This window comes from Lathyrus oleraceus, chromosome 3, assembly GCF_024323335.1.
Source record: "Lathyrus oleraceus cultivar Zhongwan6 chromosome 3, CAAS_Psat_ZW6_1.0, whole genome shotgun sequence".
Lineage (NCBI taxonomy): Eukaryota > Viridiplantae > Streptophyta > Magnoliopsida > Fabales > Fabaceae > Lathyrus > Lathyrus oleraceus.
The window spans coordinates 458,513,385-458,535,370 of record NC_066581.1 but is presented as its reverse complement, the minus strand read 5'-3'; the positions used below and the strand labels follow the sequence as shown (position 1 = coordinate 458,535,370).

Below are 21,986 nucleotides of genomic sequence, written 5' to 3'. Positions count from 1 at the left end.
TATATATATATATTTTGTTTTCACATTTCATTTATTTTTAGTTGTATTTCAATTTTGTACTAATACAAATTCATTGTGAATATCAAGTGTTTTGTTTTTAGCTTTTTATTTTTCAATTACTTTGATTTGATGTAAAAAAAAATTTAATATTCAAATTGTTTTCTAAATAAAACGTGAAGAAAAAGGTTACCTGGATGGAATGTCCAGTCGTAATCCCGAATATTAGGCTCAAGCTGTAAGAGCTTGTAAGCCATAAATATTCGTCTTCTCTCCAAAATAGTTATGAATATCTAAACCATTTTCTTAATAAAGTTGGAAGAAAAAGATTACCTGGATGGAATGTCCAGTCGTAATCCCGAATATTAGGCTCAAGCTGTAAGAGCTTGCAAGCCGTAAATATTCGTCTTCTCTCCAAAACACCTGTAAATATCTCAAACCATCTTCTTAATAAAGTTAGAAGAAAAAGATTACCTGGATGAAATGTCCAGTCGTAATCCCGAATATTAGGCTCAAGCTGTAAGAGCTTGCAAGCCATAAATATTCGTCTTCCCTCCAAAACATTCATAAATATCCGAATCATTTTCTTAGCAATATTGGAAAGAAACAGACTGCCTGGGTGGAATGTCCAGACGTAGTCCCGAGTATTAGACCCAAGCTGTAAGAGCTTGTAGGTCACAAGTACTCGTCTTTCAAACTTCAAAATACCTAATTCCTACCTTAATACTTTTTCAATAAAGATGGAAATGGAACATGGTGTATACCATGCACTCCTGAGACTAGGATTCGAGATGTATATCTCGCTCATCCAGGTCCTCGCCATCACTCAAAATACATCCAACCAATCAAACCCTTTTCTCGCCGCCGTGCGATTGATCAAAAACCTTTTTCATAAACAAAAGATATATTGTCTTAAGTGATACAAAACAATGTTTCGGCCACGATTGTTGAGTAGAGATAAGTGACGCTTTTCCGAATGTAGATTTATAAATCCGTTCGATGTGTGGTATGCGTCCACTTCTCATCTGTTTTGGGTAAAACAATGTTTTCGTCGATTAATACAATATAACTTTCGCTAAAATCGACCAACAAACAAACATTTTCTACCCAGAACTACGTAAGCCTTGATTTCTCTTTTGAGATACGTAGGAGCAGGATTTATGAATCTTGTCAGGCCCACTAATAAAAAACTTAGGTTTAGTCCTTCGTTAAAAAATCCAAAAACATCTTCTCTTTTCTTTTGATTCTATTTATTCTTTCCCACCTAATAATTTGAAAAGCCTAATATTTCAACTGACACTAACGCACACAACTAACCTAATGGTTCCCGTTGAGTACAACGGACGTGAGGGGTGCTAATACCTTCTCCTTGCGTAATCGACTCCCGAACCCTGATATTGGTTGCGATGACCATATCTTATCCTTTCTTTTGTCTTGGGTTTTATCGATATTTCCCCTTTCCTTTTTAGGAATAAATAAAGTTCGGTGGCGACTCTGTTCAGTCCATCATTGCGAGCGTGCGATCGCGCTTCGCTTTGAAGTCGTATCCCCATTTTTTCGAGGTGCGACAGAGATAATGCGCAAAATCTGAGCAAAATAGCCTTAAATCTACTAAATTTAAGTTTGTAATGAATCAATTTCGATGTTGGAAGTTTGCTTTAAATGATCAAGATCAAAAGGAAGTGGAATTGATTCCTAGGGATCAGATCCTTCCAACGCGTGAATTGATTCATACAAATAGAGGCAAAACATGAATTATTAAACTTTTAATTGAATCAATTCTGACAAACAAAAGTAAAATAAGAGTTTGGAAAAATCTAATTGACTTAATTCCAAGTGATGTGTGAATAGATTCCAGCAAACAGAATCAAATCAAGAATTTGAAAAAACATCATTTTGAATCGCATTTCTATTTGAATCGATTCCAATAGACTCACATTTTGAATTGGATCATTCAAGGTTGACTTTAGCAACACTTCATTATATGCATGTAACTTTATTATTTGTGTGCATAATTAGAGATTCAATAAGGGACTCGAAAAAATACGATAAAACATAAAAGACAAAGTATCAAAACAACAAAATAACTGATAATGCACTTCAGGGTAATTTCAGACTTTTTGGTTTATTATATTGATGGTGCATCTAAATTGTATTAACCAAACAAGGCAAAAAAGATTTATTTCATAAATTCATAAACTTTGGGAGAAATACATAGAATATAATGAACAACCTTTTTTATTTTTATTTTATTCAGATTATAATAATTCATATACAACTTCATGATTTCATGTCTCTCTGTAACAAGTCTTCCGGTTATTTATTCAAGTCCGGAAATTTCAATGAATGTATAATGAGTCGGTTTGTTTTAGGTTTTAAAAAATTGATATTTTTTGTATTTTAAAAAAAATAAATTAGAAAAATGTTTTTCTAATATTAAAAGTTTTTTTAATTTATTTTTTATAAATTAAAAAATTAAATTTGATATCAAGTAACATTAATATAAATTATTGTCAAACATAACTAAATCAAATATATATATATATATATATATATATATATATATATATATATATATATATATATATATATATATATATATATATATATATATATATATATATATATATATATATATATATATATATATATATATATATATATATATATATATATATATATATATATATATATATATATATATATAATGATTTTTATATAAAAAATTGAAAAATAACTTCAAATTTAAGTGATTTTTTAATTTTTAATATTAATAAAATTATAATAAAGAGATGAAATGTTTAAAATATTATTGTAATAAAAAATATTTAAATTAATTTTTCTTTTGAATTTTTTTTTAATTGTGAATTATTTTTAAATAGAAAACATGTGACTATAAAAATCATTTTAAAAAAATTGAAATAGACATCATCAATATAACACCATCAAAATGGATTCAGATTAAGAATGACAATGAAAAGAGTTTGGATATAGGACTATAGTATTCATTTATCCACGGTTGAAAATAATTTCTATACGTGAGCTATTATATATTTTGGGTTTAAATATTAGCACTTATGCTCGTGTCCTATAAATATATAAATACGCATACACGTATCCATTATTAGATTTAATTCATATTTAAGTTTGTTAGATATTATATTTAAATATTAGATTTGATTCATATTTAAGTTTGTTAGATATTAGATTTAAATATTAGATTTGATTCATATTTAAGTTTGTTAGAGGCTTATAAATAGGGTGTCAATCATTGTAACTTTTAATCCTTTTTGTAGCCATCATTCTCTGAATAAGAATATTTCCATTCATCATATATTCTACCTTTGCACCAACAATTGGTATCTAGAGCTCCGGTTCGGATTCATTGGGAAACACGGGAAACACGAGTGAACGTGAGGTCTTGTGTGTTTGGTTTTGATTCTTAGATTCGTGTTGAATCTTGAACAAAATCTGATCAGAATTTTAATTCTGTGGGTTGGGAAACACTGTGTGAGAAATCTGAGTGTATTGTGCAAGGTAGAAAGATGAACGGAAACGGCAACATGAACACCAAACTTCCAGTATTTGACGGTAAAAACTGGAATCGTTGGATGATCCAAATGCGTGTACTGTTCGGTGCTCAAGATGTTCTAGATCTTGTCACTGATGGTTATGTTCCGGTAGCAGCAGATGCGACGGATGAACAGAAAAACACGCAGAAGGAAGTAAGGAAGAAGGATCAGAAAGCATTGTTCTTCATTCATCAATGTGTTGATGTAAATGTGTTTGAGAAGATTGCAGATTCAACGACAGCAAAGGCTGCGTGGGACACACTGGTTAGATGTTATGGTGGTGACGCATCAGTGAAGAAGGTGAAGCTTCAGTCCTTGAGAAAGCAATATGAGAATCTCAACATGAAGAATAATGAGAAAGTTTCTGAATACATCTCCAGAGTGATTCTGATCACTAATGAGATGAAAGCGTGTGGAGAAACTCTTTCTGAAGAAACAATCATGGAGAAGGTATTGAGATCCCTTACCTCTCAATTTGATTACATTGTGGTAGCAATAGAACATTCCAAAGATCTGAGCACCATGAGAATTGAAGAGCTGCAGAGCAGTCTAGAAGCGCAAGAGTTGCGTTTGACTGAGAGAACTTCTGAAAGGGAAGTAGAGCAGCAGGCTCTGAAAGCAACTTCTGATAGGAGGTATCAGAAGCAGTCAGAAGCCAGGAGAAGATCTGATGGTGGTCAGAAGTCAGAAAGCTCAACCTCTGATAGACAAAAAAATGCTCAGAAGGGAAAAGAGAAGTATGACAAGAAGAAAATCCAATGTTACTGCTGTAAGAAGTTTGGTCACTTTGCTAGAGACTGTTGGTCAAACAAGGAGAGAAAATCAGAAGAAGCAAATATAGCCAGAAGTTCTGATGACGAATCTGTGCTATTGATGGCCTCTGAATCTGATGATATGGATCTGATAGACTGGTGGTATATGGACACTGGTTGTTCAAATCATCTTACTGGAAACAAGAAATGGCTGGTTGACTTTGACTCTGAAAAGAGGACAAAGATCAGATGTGCTGATGACAAATATCTTAATGCAGAAGGTATGGGAAATGTCAGAGTGACTCTGAACAATGGGAAAACAGCATTGATTCAGAACGTGTGGTATGTACCTGGCATCAGAAGCAATCTGATGAGTGTGGGACAATTAATTGAGAAAGGTTTCTCAGTTACCATGAAGGACAATCTTCTGAAGCTGTACGACTGTAATCAGAAGTTGATTATGGAGTCAGAACAGGGAAGGAATAGAACATTCAAGGTGAATGTCAGAACTGCAGACTCAGAATGTCTTAGTGCAACAAGTGCTGAGAAGGAGAGTGAGTTGTGGCACAGAAGATTTGGTCATTTGAATTTCAGAAGCTTAAAACATCTGAATTCAAAGAAGTTGGTACATGGAATTCCTGCAATTAAGAAGCCTGAAAAGTCATGCAAAGTTTGTATGGAAGGAAAACAACCACGATTGCCATTTGCGTCAGAAACTGCTCCAAGAGCAAAACATGCCTTGGGAGTTGTACATTCTGATGTGTGTGGTCCATTTCCAGTAGCATCGATGGGAGGGAATAAATACTTTGTGTTATTTGTTGATGAATTCACAAGAATGACATGGGTATCCCTTATTAAGTTCAAACACGAGGTGTTTGATGAATTCAAGAAGTTCAGAATGAAGGCTGAGAATCAGAGTGGTCAAAAGCTGAAGATTCTTAGAACTGATGGTGGAGGTGAGTATAACTCCAAAGAGTTCCAGAAGTTCTGTGAGGAGAATGGAATTGAGCATGAGGTTACTGCTCCTTATACCCCTCAACACAATGGTCTTGCTGAAAGAAGAAACCGAACTTTGCTTGATATGGTGAGAAGCATGCTAAAGGAGAAGAAGCTTCCTCAGAAGCTCTGGGGAGAAGCTGTTGCCACCGCAACGTATGTACTCAACCGATGTCCTACGAAGAAGTTGAAGGAAATAGTTCCAATACAGAAGTGGACTGGAGATAAGCAAAGTGTTAGTCATCTGAAGGTGTTTGGTTCTGTTTGCTATAAACATGTTCCAGAAGCCAGAAGACAGAAGCTGGATGATAGAAGCAAAGTGATGATTCTGATAGGGTACCACAGTACAGGTGCATACAAGCTCTATTGTCCAGAAACCAATAAAATTGAATTCAGCAGAGATGTGATTGTGAAGGAATCAGAAGTTTGGAATTGGGATAAGTCTCAATCTGACTCTGATGTTAGAACCTCTGAAGAAAGGTCAGAGTTCAGAATTTCTGAGGCTGGAGTAAACTCTGATATTGATTCTGATTCTGATAGTGATTCTGACTCTGGAGAAGACTCAGAAGATGAAGGTGACTCTGATGATCCAGACTCTGATGACCCAGACTCTGATGGTAATCCAGATTCTGGTGGCAATTCAGACTCTGGAAATATGCCAGACCCTGAAGATGGTCAAAGCTCTGGAGGAAGTCAACCATCTGAAGCTAGAAACTCTGAAGCTCAAGACTCTGAACAAGTTCAGAGACCACAAAGAATCAGAAACATCCCCAGAAGATATGCAGAATTTGACATGCTGAAAGACACTGAAGTAGACTCTGAAGGAGAAGTTATTCAGTGTGCCATGTTAGTAGACTCTGAACCCATAAGTACAGAAGAGGCTCTTAAGCAGAAGCTCTGGCTGAAGGTCATGAAAGAAGAACTTGATGCTATAGAGAGAAACAAGACTGGAAGTTCTGAACAAGAGATAGCCAAGTTCAAGAAAGTTCTGATGAATGAATTCGAAATGACTGATCTAGGCAAAATGACATACTTTCTAGGGATGGAGTTCAGATACTCTGAGAAAGGTATTATTTTGCATCAGCTCAAGTATGAATTAGAACTTCTGAAGAGATTTGATCTGAAGAATTGTAAGATTGCTGTTACTGCATGCCAAGCTGTGTGGATTCTGAATCTATTGCAGGATCTGAAGATTAAAGTAAACAAACCTCTGAAGCTGATGATTGACAACAAGTCTGCAAACAATCTTGCCAGAAACCCAGTGTTGCATGGGAGAAGCAAGCACATTGAGACCAAGTATCATTTTCTGAGACATCAAGTTCAGAGGGGAGTGTTAGAAGTTGTACACTGCAGCACTCAGAAGCAGTTGGCAGATGTTCTGACGAAAGCTATCAAGACTGATCAATTTCTCAGATTAAGGGATGGAATTGGTGTTACAAGTTTTGATGGAATATGAATTAAGGGATGGTATTAGATTTAATTATTAGATTTAATTCATATTTAAGTTTGTTAGATATTAGATTTAAATATTAGATTTGATTCATATTTAAGTTTGTTAGATATTAGATTTAAATATTAGATTTGATTCATATTTAAGTTTGTTAGAGGCTTATAAATAGGGTGTCAATCATTGTAACTTTTAATCCTTTTTGTAGCCATCATTCTCTGAATAAGAATATTTCCATTCATCATATATTCTACCTTTGCACCAACATCCATTATCCTGGTTTTAATAAAAATAAATATATCAATTATAAATTATCATATCATTTAAAAAATTTAAGAACATAAAAAAAATTATTGAATAATGAAATAAAATAATAATTAAAATACTTAATGTTTTACCATCGTATATATCTTTCAAAATTAATGGAATTACATTTTATATAATAATAATATAAATTAAAATATAAACACATATATTATATGGATATGAGACGAAGAGACTATAAAATATTCACATTTACATTCAAACATGCATATTTTCATAAATAATTATTCCAACTCATTAATATCTATTTTAACGAATTTTTACCTTATCTCTAATGAATAATTTTAAAGGATTTTTATGTCAATTAAAAATGGGTCAAATTGGCTCTAAAAATGAAATCAATTGACAACTCAATTTCTCACTTTAGAGCTAATCTTTCAAAGGTAGAGAATACTCTTGAGAATCCTATGTCCAAAGGTAGCTCTTTCACCTAAGCACTCTTTATGACTGCAGCAACCATCAATACCATATAAATCTACACTCTAACCCTGGTAGATGATCTCAACAACTTAGCTTAGAAGCTACATGAAAATATTAATTTGACTTCTATTTTTCCAAAATAAACGTGTTTAAAAAACAACTAAGAACAATTTTGGGCCCGTTTATTTTATTTTTTTTTAAAATAATTTTTATAACGTTATATATTTTAGTGTAAAAAAAATTTATAAAGAATTTTTTTATAAAAACTTCAAATGAAATTTTTGTTTGAATAGTTATTTTTAAAATATTATTTTAGATATTTTATCATTTTATCGAAACTTTTTTTATATATCAAAATTTCAAAAAATCACTTAATTTTGAAACTATTCAAATAGTTTTTTCTAAATCATTTTTGAGATACCATTTTTTTTAAAAATTATGATTTTAACTGTATTTTGATCTTTAATAATGTATATTTATGTTATATAATGAATAATTTAATCTTTTAATTTATAAAAAATAAATTTTAAAAAATTTATAATATTTTAAAAAATATTTTTGTAAAATTCATTTTCAAAAATACAAAGAAAAAATTCATTTTTTTAAAGGTAAAACAAACTCACCCTATATAAATTAAAACACCTTATACATGAAATTAGTAGTCACGTGTGTAGGATTCACTATTTAGTCAATCTAGGTTATTAATCTATCATGTTTTAAATTCAAAGGTTGATTATTTGATTCTCGGTTTCATCTATATTTGTCTCTTCTCTTTAAGCATTTCACACACAATAAATAATATTTATTTTTAAATATTTTTTAGTAAAAAGACATTTATGTTATGAGGGAAGAAATAGTTTACTTGATTTATCCATATCACTATTAGATTATCACTATTAGATTATCCCCATTTAAATGGATGTCTAAGACAGAATTCTATTAACTTCTTTTCAATGAAAAAGAAAATCCTGCCTCTAATATTTGAAATTTTTATCATTTCATGTCATTTGTGTAACCATGTTTACTATTTTAATGTTTTTTATCATTTCTATTTTAATGATTTTTATCAATAGACTCTTATATCTAAAACAAGTTTACAATTTTAATGGTTTTTACATAAATAAAAATTTAACTCAACTGAACATAGTCACATAAATTCAAAACCAAAGTCTTATAGTTGTGTGAAAATTTCAAATGAATATGATGTTTTGTCTAAGGACATAAAAAAATTAAACTAGAAAAACACTAAAATTCTCCAAATGATATTTTCGAGAAAGTTTCTCAAAATGCTCAAATCTGTTAGTAGAAAAAATTAAATCTCAGATAGAATTCACATTGATTAAATATAGAATTTAAAAAGAATATGATGTTTTTGTCTAAGGATATAAAAAAACTAAAGAGTAAGATGTTTTGTCTAAGGATATAAAAAAACTAAAGAGTAATATGTTTTGTCTAAGGATATAAAAAACTAAACTAGAAAAACACTAAAATTTTCCAAATCATATATTTGAGAGCTTGTAAAAATGCTCAAATCTGTCGGTAGAAAAAACTAAATCTCACTTTGATTAAAGATGAAATTTTAAAAGAGTATATAAAAAGTAATATTTTTCACTTTAGAAATACTCAAATTGTAATTTGATATTAACAGCTTATCGATCAAACTCAAATTGTAATTTAATATTAAAAATTTATCGATGACATCACCCACTATATATCACGTATCAACCTTCTGTCATTTTTATTCACACACTAAACTCAATAATAATGAATGTAAGAGGGTTAAACTCAATAATAATGAATGTAAGAGGGTTAAACTCAATAATAATGAATGTAAGAGGGTGCATTGAAAAATATTTTTCACTTTACAAATCGGTTTGTAAGGTGGAATATTTCAAATAGTAATATCTGCAAAAATAAAATAAAAAAATACACTACTTAAAGGATCCTTCGCGTAAACAGCACTCAACTGGCCATGGCCATGTCCAAGAGCCCGAAACAACCCTTGGTCGTCAACTAGCATAATTTCAATATAATAAACACACCAAGAAGATAATTAAACCCAAAACACAAAAAATGAAATATCTTAACAAAATGTCAAGTATAATATAAATAAATAAAAAATGTTTCAAACTAACTTGACCCTGGTCTGTACACATAACTCTGCCCACAAGGCACCTGTAAGGGAAAATGCAAATCTTTTGAAGATATGCTAGCTGGCCAGTACCACTGATGAAAACATACATCAGTAACGGATTCAGAACCAACTGAAGACCTGTCTACAACACTAAAAATACAGACTTCTAGAAAGCCTCTAAGGCAACAATATCTGCTAAGTTTTACAATCTTGAAAAGATAAATATAACCCTATTCAACAAAACCATTTTCCTCAAAGGTAACACAGAATTAAGTTATTTTAACCCATCAACTACAGGTTATAAAACATTTACCATATGCACATCTGATTATATAGTAAGAATCAGTTTCCAATAGCAATGTCATGTGTAGAGATACAGCGGTTGTTCTAAGTCACCTTTGTTTGCCTCAGAGGGATGGTCTAGGACTCAGAATTAGGAATTTTATTGGCGCGAGATGGGGACCATAGGCATTGAGGAAGACGGGTTGTAATAGTTTCCATCCGAACCCTGAAAACCCTGATATGGGTTCATTGGAGGTGTATAAGGTGATACATTGTTCATGGAAATCCCAACTGCAGGATAGGCTGCCATTGACGGCTGTTGAATCACGCCATAGCTATATGCCATATTGTTAACAGGTCCAACAGTCTGCATGAACTGCGGCACAGGGTATTGTTGAGGCATTGGTGGCGGTGGGGGTAGTGGGGGAGGTGATGATGAGGGTGGGGGTGGTGGCTCATTTGGAATAGATTGCTGGTTGGATGAAGATGCATAGTGTTGGGTAGGTTCAGAAAGCGAAAAGGGAGGAAGTGGTGGTTGAGGATTCTGAGATGGCACATGAGATGGCACATACGATGGCCCATCATTCTCAAGCTTAGTCCTCTTCTCGGAGTGATAATCAGCAGAAGACTCTGTCATCGGATTGCCTATGACACCTTCTGATGCTAAAGAGGATAGCACATAAGACAGCATCTGGGCGGAGGATGTGGATGCAGTCAGCTTTGCTGCCACTGCGGCGGCTGCAGACTTGCGTGGATCTTCCTCACCGTGTCCAGAATTTTGATGAAACGGAATTTGTGGTGCATACATTAATGGGGCTGATAGCTCCCTGTCGCCAGAAATAAAACTTGCAGGTGTCATGGAGGTCTGAATTTCCTTTGAGCTCTGTTCAACTACTGACTGAATATTGTTGCCGTTCAGTAATTGTTGGCAGGTATTGTTCGCATGTTCCCACTGAGCACTTGCAGCCTGAAATATTTTAAAAGACAAGTAGTCAAGTACTCAAATATATGAAAGATGCTTGTGCTGCATTAGGCCACAATGTTCCTAATACAAAAGATATTCCGGAAATTATAGAAGATCAATATAACAGATTAAGATGTTTAGCACATTGGAAAAAATGTTAGGATTGCTTTTAAAGCATAAAGAAAATGATAGAATGGAAAAAGCAAATGCAGTTCCAGATGCTCTTAAATTTCAACTTGAAGAGCGAGCTTTTCCAAATTATCCCAATGCGTCTCTAAAAACACATTTTTCTGTTCTCACCTACTTTTTTTAAATGCATTACAATCAAATCTACTACCTTATCAAGGCTGCCAGGTTTCATATTGACGAAGTTCTAAATCATCCATCTGGTGGTTGGGAGCCATTTTCCAATATAGATTAACTTAAAAGAAGGGTAAATATTAATTCTAAGGTACCCTCCTCTCAAGACAAATATTTTTTAAAGTTCTTCTATGATGCACTTTTTCAAGTTTATGAGAAAAGCACTACAATTGTTTTAAACTAAAAAATTAGCTATGATTGACTAAAGATAAATGATAGAGTAGTTTTAGTGCTCGTTTATTTATAAAAATATACAGAATGAGAGCAGCTATAACGAATCAACAAGTTTGCGTAGGTTCCATACCTGGATCTGGCTACGAACTTGACCCAGCTTGAATTCCTGAGAACAAAAACATGTTAGAATAATATACAGTTTTAGGTAGTTATGCAGTTTAAAATATTTATTGTGGTTAAAAAGAACCTGATCCTGAAGAGCCTCTCTCAGATGAGACACAAGGCCAGCTCTTGATGATTCTAGTGTTGTTAACTGCTCAATACAGTCCTTTAGTATTGCATTATGCCCCTGGAGCTCATTCACAACTGCAGGTCCATGAAATTTCCCTACACATAGATGATTGAGTTACATTAACAGGAAATGAATATAATAACGGTATTTACTTGCCTTACAACACAAGCACGAAGAACAAAGATGAATTGTTGATTTAAAAGCAAAGTAAGATCAAACACTAATTTGAATAACTAAACCAAAATGACTAAATCATGTGACTTTAATGACATCAACTAATTCAGCCAATCATCAACAACAAAATGACTTGGTCCATGTAACTTCAATGTTTTATGATAGAAAACAATGGTGTGGATTGTATTTTTCCTAGCTGCTCCTAGTTAGTAGGACAATAAGGCTAGCTAGTTTTATTAACTTTTGTAGGTATTATTTCTATATGTTGTTATTTTTGGTAATTTAAGTTTTTTTTTTATTTTCACTACCAATATCCAGCCCACTGGACCGACTAATCCGGTTCGGGGGGTTAGTTCTGACATCAAATGGTTGCGGCCCCCTCCCAATCGGGGTTGCAGGGGATCGAACTGTAATCCTCCCTACCAAGTCCAGCGCCAATCACCACTGGACCAACTAACATTTGGTTGGTAATTTAAGTTAATCATAGCAGAATTAGACTCCTATTAGGATACTACATGGGTATGAAATATTTTATAAAAGTGCAATTTAATAGCTATCTTATGCTCTGTTTTGCCCACCCTCTCTCTCTCCAAAAATCTACTAACTGATAAACAAATCCAAGAATTCCAAAAATATTATGACTCTCTTCATAGTACTATTTTTCAAAAAGAATATTTGCCTCATTACTTGTCCATTTCCAGAAAAAGCAAGAGCAGTAGTACTGATTTTAGGAACTGGGAAGAGATTATAAATTATGAGTCATCTCATGCCAGATTGACGGCTCCATAGACAGGTTTGCAAAATTATTCATGTGCTAAAATTAATTTATTTATACTGCATGCTGCATATGACATGAGTTGACTATTTCAATCAACACCGATTAATCTTTTGACATTCGGGTAAAACAGATACAGTAGTAAAAGAAAGCAAACAATGAAACTAAATAGGCAATGAGCTATGTTTGCTGAATGCAGAGAGCACTTGTGGATGAATCACAATTACTGCAATTAGGAAAAACAATTACCATAATTAAATTTAACATACCTGAATTACTACCATGAACTATTTCCTTATCTGCTTTCTCAAGAGAGCTAATGGCATTCCTGCATTTGCTTAATACAACATCTTCATCAGTCTGCCCTGCATAAATATGATGATAGCCTGAAACTATTTTATCCAATGCATTCCCAGCAGACGGCCTCTGCAAAAGGAAAAATAAGTACATAAATATGAGAGATACAATCAGCATGCAGAGTATATATATGAATACAAATAAATACAGAAACATTACCAGTTTCACGTTCATAGGTTTCACATTCGTAGGTTTGGCATTCAAAGGTTTCAAATCATGTTTCCCAATAAATTCTTCCTTTAGAATTTGACCACGAGAACCAAAAACTTTTCTTTCTTCCCATATACCAATCTGCATAAAGGAGAGAGAGATGATACATTCAACAAAATTTCATTGATGCCAATATTTAATATTTCACATGATTTATTGTACCACAACATTTTGTCACAGCCCAGTGTTCTCCATGAAATTTGATTAGTCTCTGATAGACATAATCTTTGATATTGTTACGTAGTATACTTCTTATTTCTCTAGGTGATGTGGGATTAAACCTACCATTTTAACCCATCACATTAAGGTTGCTGGTGAAAAACATAGTATATGTTGGAATTTCCGCCTTCATTGCGGTCCGTCCCTAGTCGCCTAATTGTGGCATTTGGCATGTCTTCATTGCAGCCTGCAACACCTTCATTGTGTTGGGTTTGAAGGGGTGGATTTGGTCCCACAGTGCTTAGAGATATAGCCTATGTAGTGTTTATAAAGCTTGGGCAACCCTCACCTTACACTCGGAGTTAGATCAAACTCTAATTCTAATATGGTATCAGAGCCTATTGGTCGAACCATGGACCACCCATCGTTTATGTATTGGTCGAACCATGGACCACCGATCGTTTATATCCACGCACCAAAGTCCAATAATGTTGGGCGTGAGGGGTGTATTCAGAAGTACCAAGAATCTGATATAGTTGAATAGAATCTAACTCGGTCAAAGTTGGATCCATGAATAGTTAAAATAAATCAACTTGATATTTGAAACAAATTGATTGCGTTTGCAGCTTGTGATGCTGCTTTAAGTTGACTATATGTGTGGAGTAAATTGTCTACCTTATCTTGTTACGTGACCTGGAAACCAGTTTGCTTGAGACCACCATGAGACCAAGTTGGGACAAAGACAGATGGAAGCACCAGAAGTGAATTTTCTATTGTCGGGATTTGCTGCCCAACTATCATCAAGGTAGACTTTTAGTGGGGCGTGTTGATTGGGAGCAGGAGGAAGTATTGGGTATACAATAATTGAAGAGAATGTAGTTGGATATGTGCTCCCATTAGGATTAGGACGTTAAGGCGAAGAATCTGCAGCAGCTATTGGGTATACAATATAGGAATTTAGACTCATAAATTGCACATCTTTGGAGATGTTCAATCTACCGAAGGGTGAAACAGATTTGTAGCCTTTGTGGGCAGTTCAATAGCCTAGAAAAAAGTGTGTATGTGCGTGTGTGATCCAAAATCAAGTTTATGAGTGTTTGTGTTCCACAACACCATTTCGATGGTGTGTGTGGACAGATAACTAAACTAAAAATGATATTTTGGATAAACAAACAGAAAACACAAAAACAATGAGTCAACAAGCTTCGAGGCCAACAACAAACCATCAAGCTCCAACTTAAACACCACTGTTAACTTCAAACAACAAATGGCATTGATGATCCAACAAAAAAAATGGCTGAAGAACAAAGGACCTCAACAAAGACCAACAAAACATGAAGAAACGGGCCTAGAACACACCTAAAACCAATGACTTGCATGACAATCCGAAGAAGGCAGTGTTTCGGCGGGTGACACTCGACTGATTCTGCTTCTTCTGACAGTGACTTTGTCATACAATCTCGCTGGAAAACTTTCTAGCAATAGCAGACAGGGCAACGGTAGATTGAGCTTTGATCAACTAGTCCTTCTGTGATTGATAACTATGAATAGGCAAAGGGCCGTGAGGGTGACTACAAATTGAATTCTGAATACCTAATATTCCCGAACTTTCAAGAACTCAACAGCTGAATAATGGTAAGACAAGTCATGGAGGATGGTACCACTCCGATGCCATGCTGAAGTTATGGAGTTTTAAATAAAATGGCAATAGCAATATTAAGGACTTTATATATAATAAGGGATTAATTACTATCCACTGTCAGTGTAAAAAGATTTACATTGTCGATTCATCACCATCACCCGTTTGTATTACTTTATAGATTTTTAAAATAAAAGTCAAACTTATTTCAATATCCAACGCCTAGGATTAACTGACGGTATAAAATCCTTTTACACTGTCAGTGTATTTCAATTAAATCCATATAATAATAGTGTTACCAATAACAGACTTTGAATATGATAATAGTGAGAAAATGAAGAATTGAAAGGGAAACCAATAAATGATTACATTGATGCATTTTAACCATCGGATTGGTTCGATCGACTGGCATCCAATAAGAATGTTATCTTCATCAAGTTCCGTATAAATGGAGTGTGAGAGAAGGTAAATGAGGCACTTGTTAGAACTGTACGTACCGGAACAATATTCAGTAGTGGTGTGTTGACTGAAGAAGTATGGCTGGCATTTTGCAAAGGAAGGGAAGCAGGTGCTATTGAAGTGGCCATTAAGATCAATTAGCTTGGGATACCACACTAGATTCAGAGATATTAGGGTGTAAAAAATCTATTATCGATTGGAGAGTACAAAGAGAGCTAGAGATAGAATTTGTGAAAATATAGCTGAACTGTATTCGAAATTAGTTGGTTGGTTAAAATCTATTATAGGACAACTACTTCCAGTAAGATGAGCGGTTTAACTACAACCTAAAGTATGCCTTATAAGAAAGGATTATGAGCTAATGCCACAGAACTTTAATTGTCGCAGAAAATAGTAGTAATGTGGATTTCAAACAACAGAACTTTGGCTCGTAGGACATTTATTGTGGCAGTAGCTAAGCTTCTCCTATAGTTATCCTTAATATGTGAGTGTGATATAAACTTAGGATTTAGGTTGAGATTAATTCAACCCCACTAAACCGGCTTATAAAGTGAGAGGTGTCCATTCTTTATAAACTCTTTTCTGGCCTTATCTAGTCAGTGTTGGACTTGAGTTTTTCTAATACACCCTATTAAACCCAACGCTATTGGACTTGGTGTGTGGAAAATATAGTGAGAGGTCGGATGGATCCAAGATAAGCGTTTATACCATCTTTGGGATCAAGAAATCTATGATTGTTAAGATCACGAAGCTTTAGAGAGAATAAATACACAGTATTCTGATAGAAATTAATTGGTTGGTTACAATCTATAACATAACAGCTACATATAGTAAGCTGAGCAGTTTAATTACAGTCTAGTTAGTTATTTAGGTAATAACAGAAGGCTTAACTACGGAAAAGCTATTACAAATAATAGTTCACATACATGACAGATTCTGAAAAGACTTTCTTTTTTGTATTAACTGAAAGTGAAAAGTTGCTTCATGCAGAGAGATTACAACCAGTATTTAGAGTGGGACTAAGACTGCATAAGTGTGACAGATATGCATAGACTGAACTGAATGCAAAATTGACACTAACAACTAAATCTACAAAAAGACAAGATACACTAGAATTATTCTAACACCCAAAAAACCTTTTCTATTAGAACATACTGGTTATTTATATCATTCAAGTTCAAATTCAAAGTAGAGCGTTATACTACTAGTATCAGATCCAAGCAGATTAAACACTAAGTCTTTACATTTTCGGTTTTTCCTTTTGCCATACAATTCATGAACAAAATAAAAGACGTAAATTAATTAAAAACAGACAGATTGCATTCCACAGTATAGGGCCAGTTTGTTTTAGCTTTAAAAAAATGGATTTTTTCTTTGTATTTTTGAAAATGGATTCTACAAAAATGTTTTTCAAAATATTATAAGTTTTTCTAAATTTGTTTTTTATAAATTAAAAGATTGAATTGTTCATTCTATAACATAAATATACATTATTGAAGATCAAAATCTAGTCAAAATCACAATTTTTTAAAAAAGTTGTATTTTAAAAATGATTTTTATGAAAAGCTATTTGAAATAGCTTCAAAATTAAGTGATTTTTTGAAAATTTGATATCCAAAAAAAATTTCGATAAAATGATGAAATACCTAAAATAACATTTTAAGAATAACTATTCAAACCAAATTCTCATTTGAAGCTTTTATGAAAAATTTCTTTGTAAATTTTTTTTACACTAAAATATGTAACACTATAAAAATCATTTTTAAAAAAAGCCAAAACAAACGGGCCCATAGTCAACATAGACAAAGAAAGCAGAAGAGATTAATCAAATTTATTAATCATATTTTGTAGATTGAAAAGTCCAAAAGAAACGGTACAGCTTTAGTCAATAAATGGAAAAAAAAATGCAGAAGAGATTAAGTCAAAAACATGCATCATTCACAAATTAAGAAACATGAAATATAAAAGTACCAGTCGAAATGCTTGATTTCTTGCATACTCGTCTCCATTTTGAGTGACATCTCGAAGACAATCTGGAAGAACCTTCCAAAATTCACCAACAAATTCAGATCCCTTTCTCCTGCTGTTTTGTAAAATATCATTTGCAAGAAACAGAAATGTCAATTTCTTTTCATGAGGAGAGCAATGGAACTGTTTAGCCCACGTTTCGACAACTTGTTTGGCTTTGTTCATATGAAATATGCACCAATGTGACAAAGCTTGATCAAATTAAGGAAAATATCCAAGAAGTGGAGAATATTTATAAGCAATAAATATAGAGAAAAAACCCCAAAGAAACAACCATATACATATTTACGTGTGAGCTTGTGTGTGAGAATGAGAGAGTCCAAGCACATATGCAGGTTAATATAGTACAAGATTATTGTTAGCCTTTATTTGGAAAAGAAGGAAATAACAGTTATATTGCATTGTTTACTAGTAAATGTGCAGAACTTCATAACCAGTTCAGCAGTTGAGAAAGGGGGGTATTCGCTGTTGCAATAAGCCAAGAGGATAGGAGGGTGTTTAGCAAACCAAGTGAAGGAAGATTAAGCCCCTAACATCACTACAAGGCAAATGCTCTAACTTCAAAATAACGTGTAACAAAATAAGGATATTAGGTGATGTTAGACAGTAAACCATGGATGAACAAACTCAATAAATAGGAAACAGATGAAAAAAACTGCTTGAACAATGCAATATTGAATACCAACAGGGAAAAACTACATTATAGCCCACAAAACGATCTTGAAGGATACTCTCTATGCTTGTCTGCGAGCCATTCAGCTTGGCTAGTTTTTCCACTAAAATCTGCGGATTGAATGTGCTACCCATCTTTCCAATTAAAGGTGGCACAGCTATCAACTAAATTCCAACTTTAATCAAAACCTTTTAAAAAGAAAACAAGGGAAACACAGAAATTAGAACAGAATCAAGCGTCGTGAAAAAATCATATAAAAATAGATGAAAGAGAAGATATATTTTGATTAAAACAAAAGCACACACGTAGCTGTTACACCCAAAAAAAAATAACAAGTAGGTTGAGGAACACTTCAGTAGAAGATTTTCTGCTAAATGTCTTTGTTTTGAAATTTACTCATCCCTCCCTAATAAAGAAGTAGGTCAATAAGACAAATTTGACCGACTAGGAAATTATTTATAATTAGTTACATACATAAAAGTGTATATAATTTATTTGTGGCCCCACAGTTCACAAGCAAATGCACAACATCGCCAAGAATGCAAACGAGTATCAAACAATTGCAGGCCCAATTAACATGGTTTACGCAAACCAAACAGTGAATATAAGGGTCTGCAACATAAGTCCTTTTGCACTAGGTGAGTTAGATTTCAAAAGACATCCTAATCCCCTCTAATAAATAATGTTCAAAGACAAACTATCCAAGTATAATCCTTCTTTTTCCCTAGTTTTTTAAAAAAATTCTCTACATCTAACTATAGGTAGGACTGTCATCCATTTAGGGTTTCTACAAGTTTTCTTCAGACATGCCTAAAACTTAGCTGATAAGTTGGCTTTAAATGATGGATAGACATTACACAGTTAGGGCATCAACGAGTTACAAAACAGTATTACAAATCTACAATTGGATTGAATTTAAGAAGGTTGTTAGTTTGCAATAAACCACAAAAGGCACAAGAGAAAAAAAAGATGGCTGACAAGATATGCATATTATGAAATATAAAAGAAAAGCCTAGGCAATCAAAGCTACGAGACTAAACAAACAATCCATAAAAAGATTGAGAGATTGAGTATCTAATTAATCGGCAGATTAATTTTAGCCCTAATCTAGTGAGAGATTATACATAAATGTACGTTTATTTATGCCCTAATCTAATGAGAGATTATATTGCCATTTATATGCAATCAGATACATGAAAAGGATACAAAGAGACATGCACGCGAGGACAGACTGCCAATACACATGGATGAATATTGGATAAACAAGCACATGCTTTCTAATACTAATGACATCAAACCACTAACATGAATGAATATGTCACAAACATGCAAACATATAGCAATACTTATGACATCAAACAAGCATGGATAAGTATGTGACAGACACACTTGCCTGTCAATAATAATGACATCAAACCACAAGCCACAACCAAAACACATAAAGCAGAAATACATATGTAAAACATTTAAGCAAAAGAAACACAAGTAAAGCAGTTCTCAGATGTGTCACATCAAACAGCTTCCGATGAAAACCAAATCCTCCACCTTAGTACATAAAGTTTCCATTGAGCTTCTAAAAATTAACATCATGATGAAAATTTATCTTTAGCAAAAAAAAAAATATAGACCGTGAACTCATATTTACAAATTTCATAATCAGACGACTAACATATACTAAGTAATGGATACATATGTGACAGACACACACTCGCTTGCCAATATTACTGACACCAAACCAAAACACATCAAGGAAAAAATACAGATAAAAACATTTAAGTAAAAGAAACACATATAAATGCCGCCAGTTCTCATATTCATCAGATCAACCTGCTCCAAATGAAAATCAAATCCTCCACCTTAGCACATGAAGTTTCCATTGATCTTCTAAAATTCCACATCATAATAACAATTATGCAGAATAATCATCTCAGACTAAAAAATTTATAGACCATCAACACACATTGAAAGGCATAAAAAATACAAAGTTCATAATCAATCATGAAAAATAATACATATTCCATCATGATGTCACACTCATACAGATATCATGAAGTACAAGGTTCATGATCAATCAATCTTGAGATAGACTCTTCCTGCCCTAACCTCAGCAGAACTATATCAGAATTCTCCAATCAAACAAACCATTAAGAAAACCCTAATCACAACCAGCTCTCAGATGCATAAAATCAGATTTTTCCAGATGTAAATCAAACCGCCCAGTTTCTCACACGAAACAAAATTCCCCGATAAACTTCATAAAATTCACATCAAAATAACAATTATCTGATATAATCATCTCAGTCACAAAAAATAAAACTAAAACTAAAACTTTTTACAATTACCAGTAATCTTTTAGTTGCCACAGACCATACACTATACATCACACCTAAAGGCATCAAGTACAAGACTCATAATCAATCACGAAAACAGAAATTCAGATTCAACATGAATATTCATATTTATTAGGGATTAATCACCGTAAGTTCATCTGCACTGTATCAGAATTCTCCAACAAAAAAAAACAGTCTCATCATCATTGAGCTCATCAACAGATAAACAAATTGCACAAACTCGAAAATAAAAATAAAAAATTAAATAATCTCCTTCACTTCATTCCATGATTAATTCAACAAAACAAAAAAATTGAACTAAATTAAAAACCATATCATAATCGACAACAAATAAAACCTCAATCAATTACAGCATATAACAGTATATACAACCAAGTAAAAGAGCTAAAAAAAATTATATAAAAAAAAACGAAATTAAAAACGAAGAATCAATCATCGAAGAGAAATCAAGAATTGAAGAGTGTACGTACATAAGAGAAGCAAGGAAGAATGTTGGTGAGGATTAGCAATAACCGAAAACAATGACGAATTGTTGGGAATTATTTTGTGAGAGTGTCAGAGAGAAGTGAGAAGAAGATGAAGCATAGTTTGAGAGAAAGCAGTTTGAGTTTTAAGTTCGGCTTTTGCGTTTGTGTTTTACGGAGCGTACCTTTTATATTCAATGAAAGACAAACTACAAAACGCAATTAAACTGTATTCTCTTTTCTTATTTCCTGAAATACCCTTGCGAGGTTTGTGAGGTAAGTACTTGTTTGTTGTGACCAACGGCGTCGTTTAATGGAAGATTTTAATGTTTGAGAGAATGGGGTTTAGGGTAATTTTGGTATTGTATGATGTCAGCATTGTTCTTTGCTAGCCTTTCACTTCTTGAGATTTTTTTTCCAGATTTTTTTTTTTGTTTTTTACAAAAGTTTCTTCAGTTATTGACCCTGTTTTTTTTAAGAGACTGAATTAGATTGAGAGATAAATGTTTATTTTTCTTTTTTTTTAATAAAAAATATATAAATATATGTGATTTATTAACTTTATAAAACTTTATACATATTTTAAAAATTAAGGTCTTTTCTAATAAATTATTTTATATATATTAATGATGTAAAAGTATATTATAATTTTAATAAATTATAATTATTGTATTATTTATTGGGTCTGGCTAACGAGTGTCTAAGACATTTTCTAAGGCTTTTTAAAAAAGAAAATATTTCATAAAAAAGTTAATAATTTTAATTTTCAATACATATTTTTATAAAAAAATTGTTATTTTAAGAGTTTAAAGAGTGTTCACGGAGTCTTTCCTTTATCTTTTAACTCAATATTGGAATTTTTTATTAAAATAATCTAGATTTTGAAAAAAATTCCCAAAATAATCTTGATTTCAAAAAAATCTCAATCTACCTTACTTTTAAGAGGAGGCGCCAATTGGATTGGCGCCTATGTATAAAGGTTA

General features: G+C 32.8%; 1 protein-coding gene across 1 annotated transcript; it reads right to left on the bottom strand.

Moving 5' to 3' along the window:
* Positions 1-9,582: 9,582 nt before the first annotated feature.
* Positions 9,583-21,200, bottom strand: LOC127128169 (uncharacterized). Its single transcript, XM_051057414.1, has 8 exons — positions 21,010-21,200; positions 18,247-18,376; positions 17,459-17,706; positions 13,180-13,311; positions 12,933-13,089; positions 11,670-11,809; positions 11,553-11,588; positions 9,583-10,891 (listed from the first exon to the last, which is right to left on the bottom strand). Exons 2-8 carry the CDS (start codon positions 18,320-18,322, stop codon positions 10,085-10,087), a joined length of 1,596 nt encoding a protein of 531 aa, XP_050913371.1. The 5' UTR covers positions 18,323-18,376; positions 21,010-21,200; the 3' UTR covers positions 9,583-10,084.
* Between the last annotated feature and the right edge of the window lie 786 nt (positions 21,201-21,986).

Coding starts and splice junctions, on each gene's coding strand:
- LOC127128169 (XM_051057414.1), bottom strand. CDS start 18,322: ATGGGTAGCACATTCAATCCGCAGATTTTAGTGGAAAAACTAGCCAAG. Junction 11,810..12,932: donor AGTTCATGGTAGTAATTCAG/GTATGTTAAATT, acceptor ATCTATGTGTAG/GGAAATTTCATGGACCTGCA. Junction 11,589..11,669: donor GAGAGGCTCTTCAGGATCAG/GTTCTTTTTAAC, acceptor TTTTGTTCTCAG/GAATTCAAGCTGGGTCAAGT.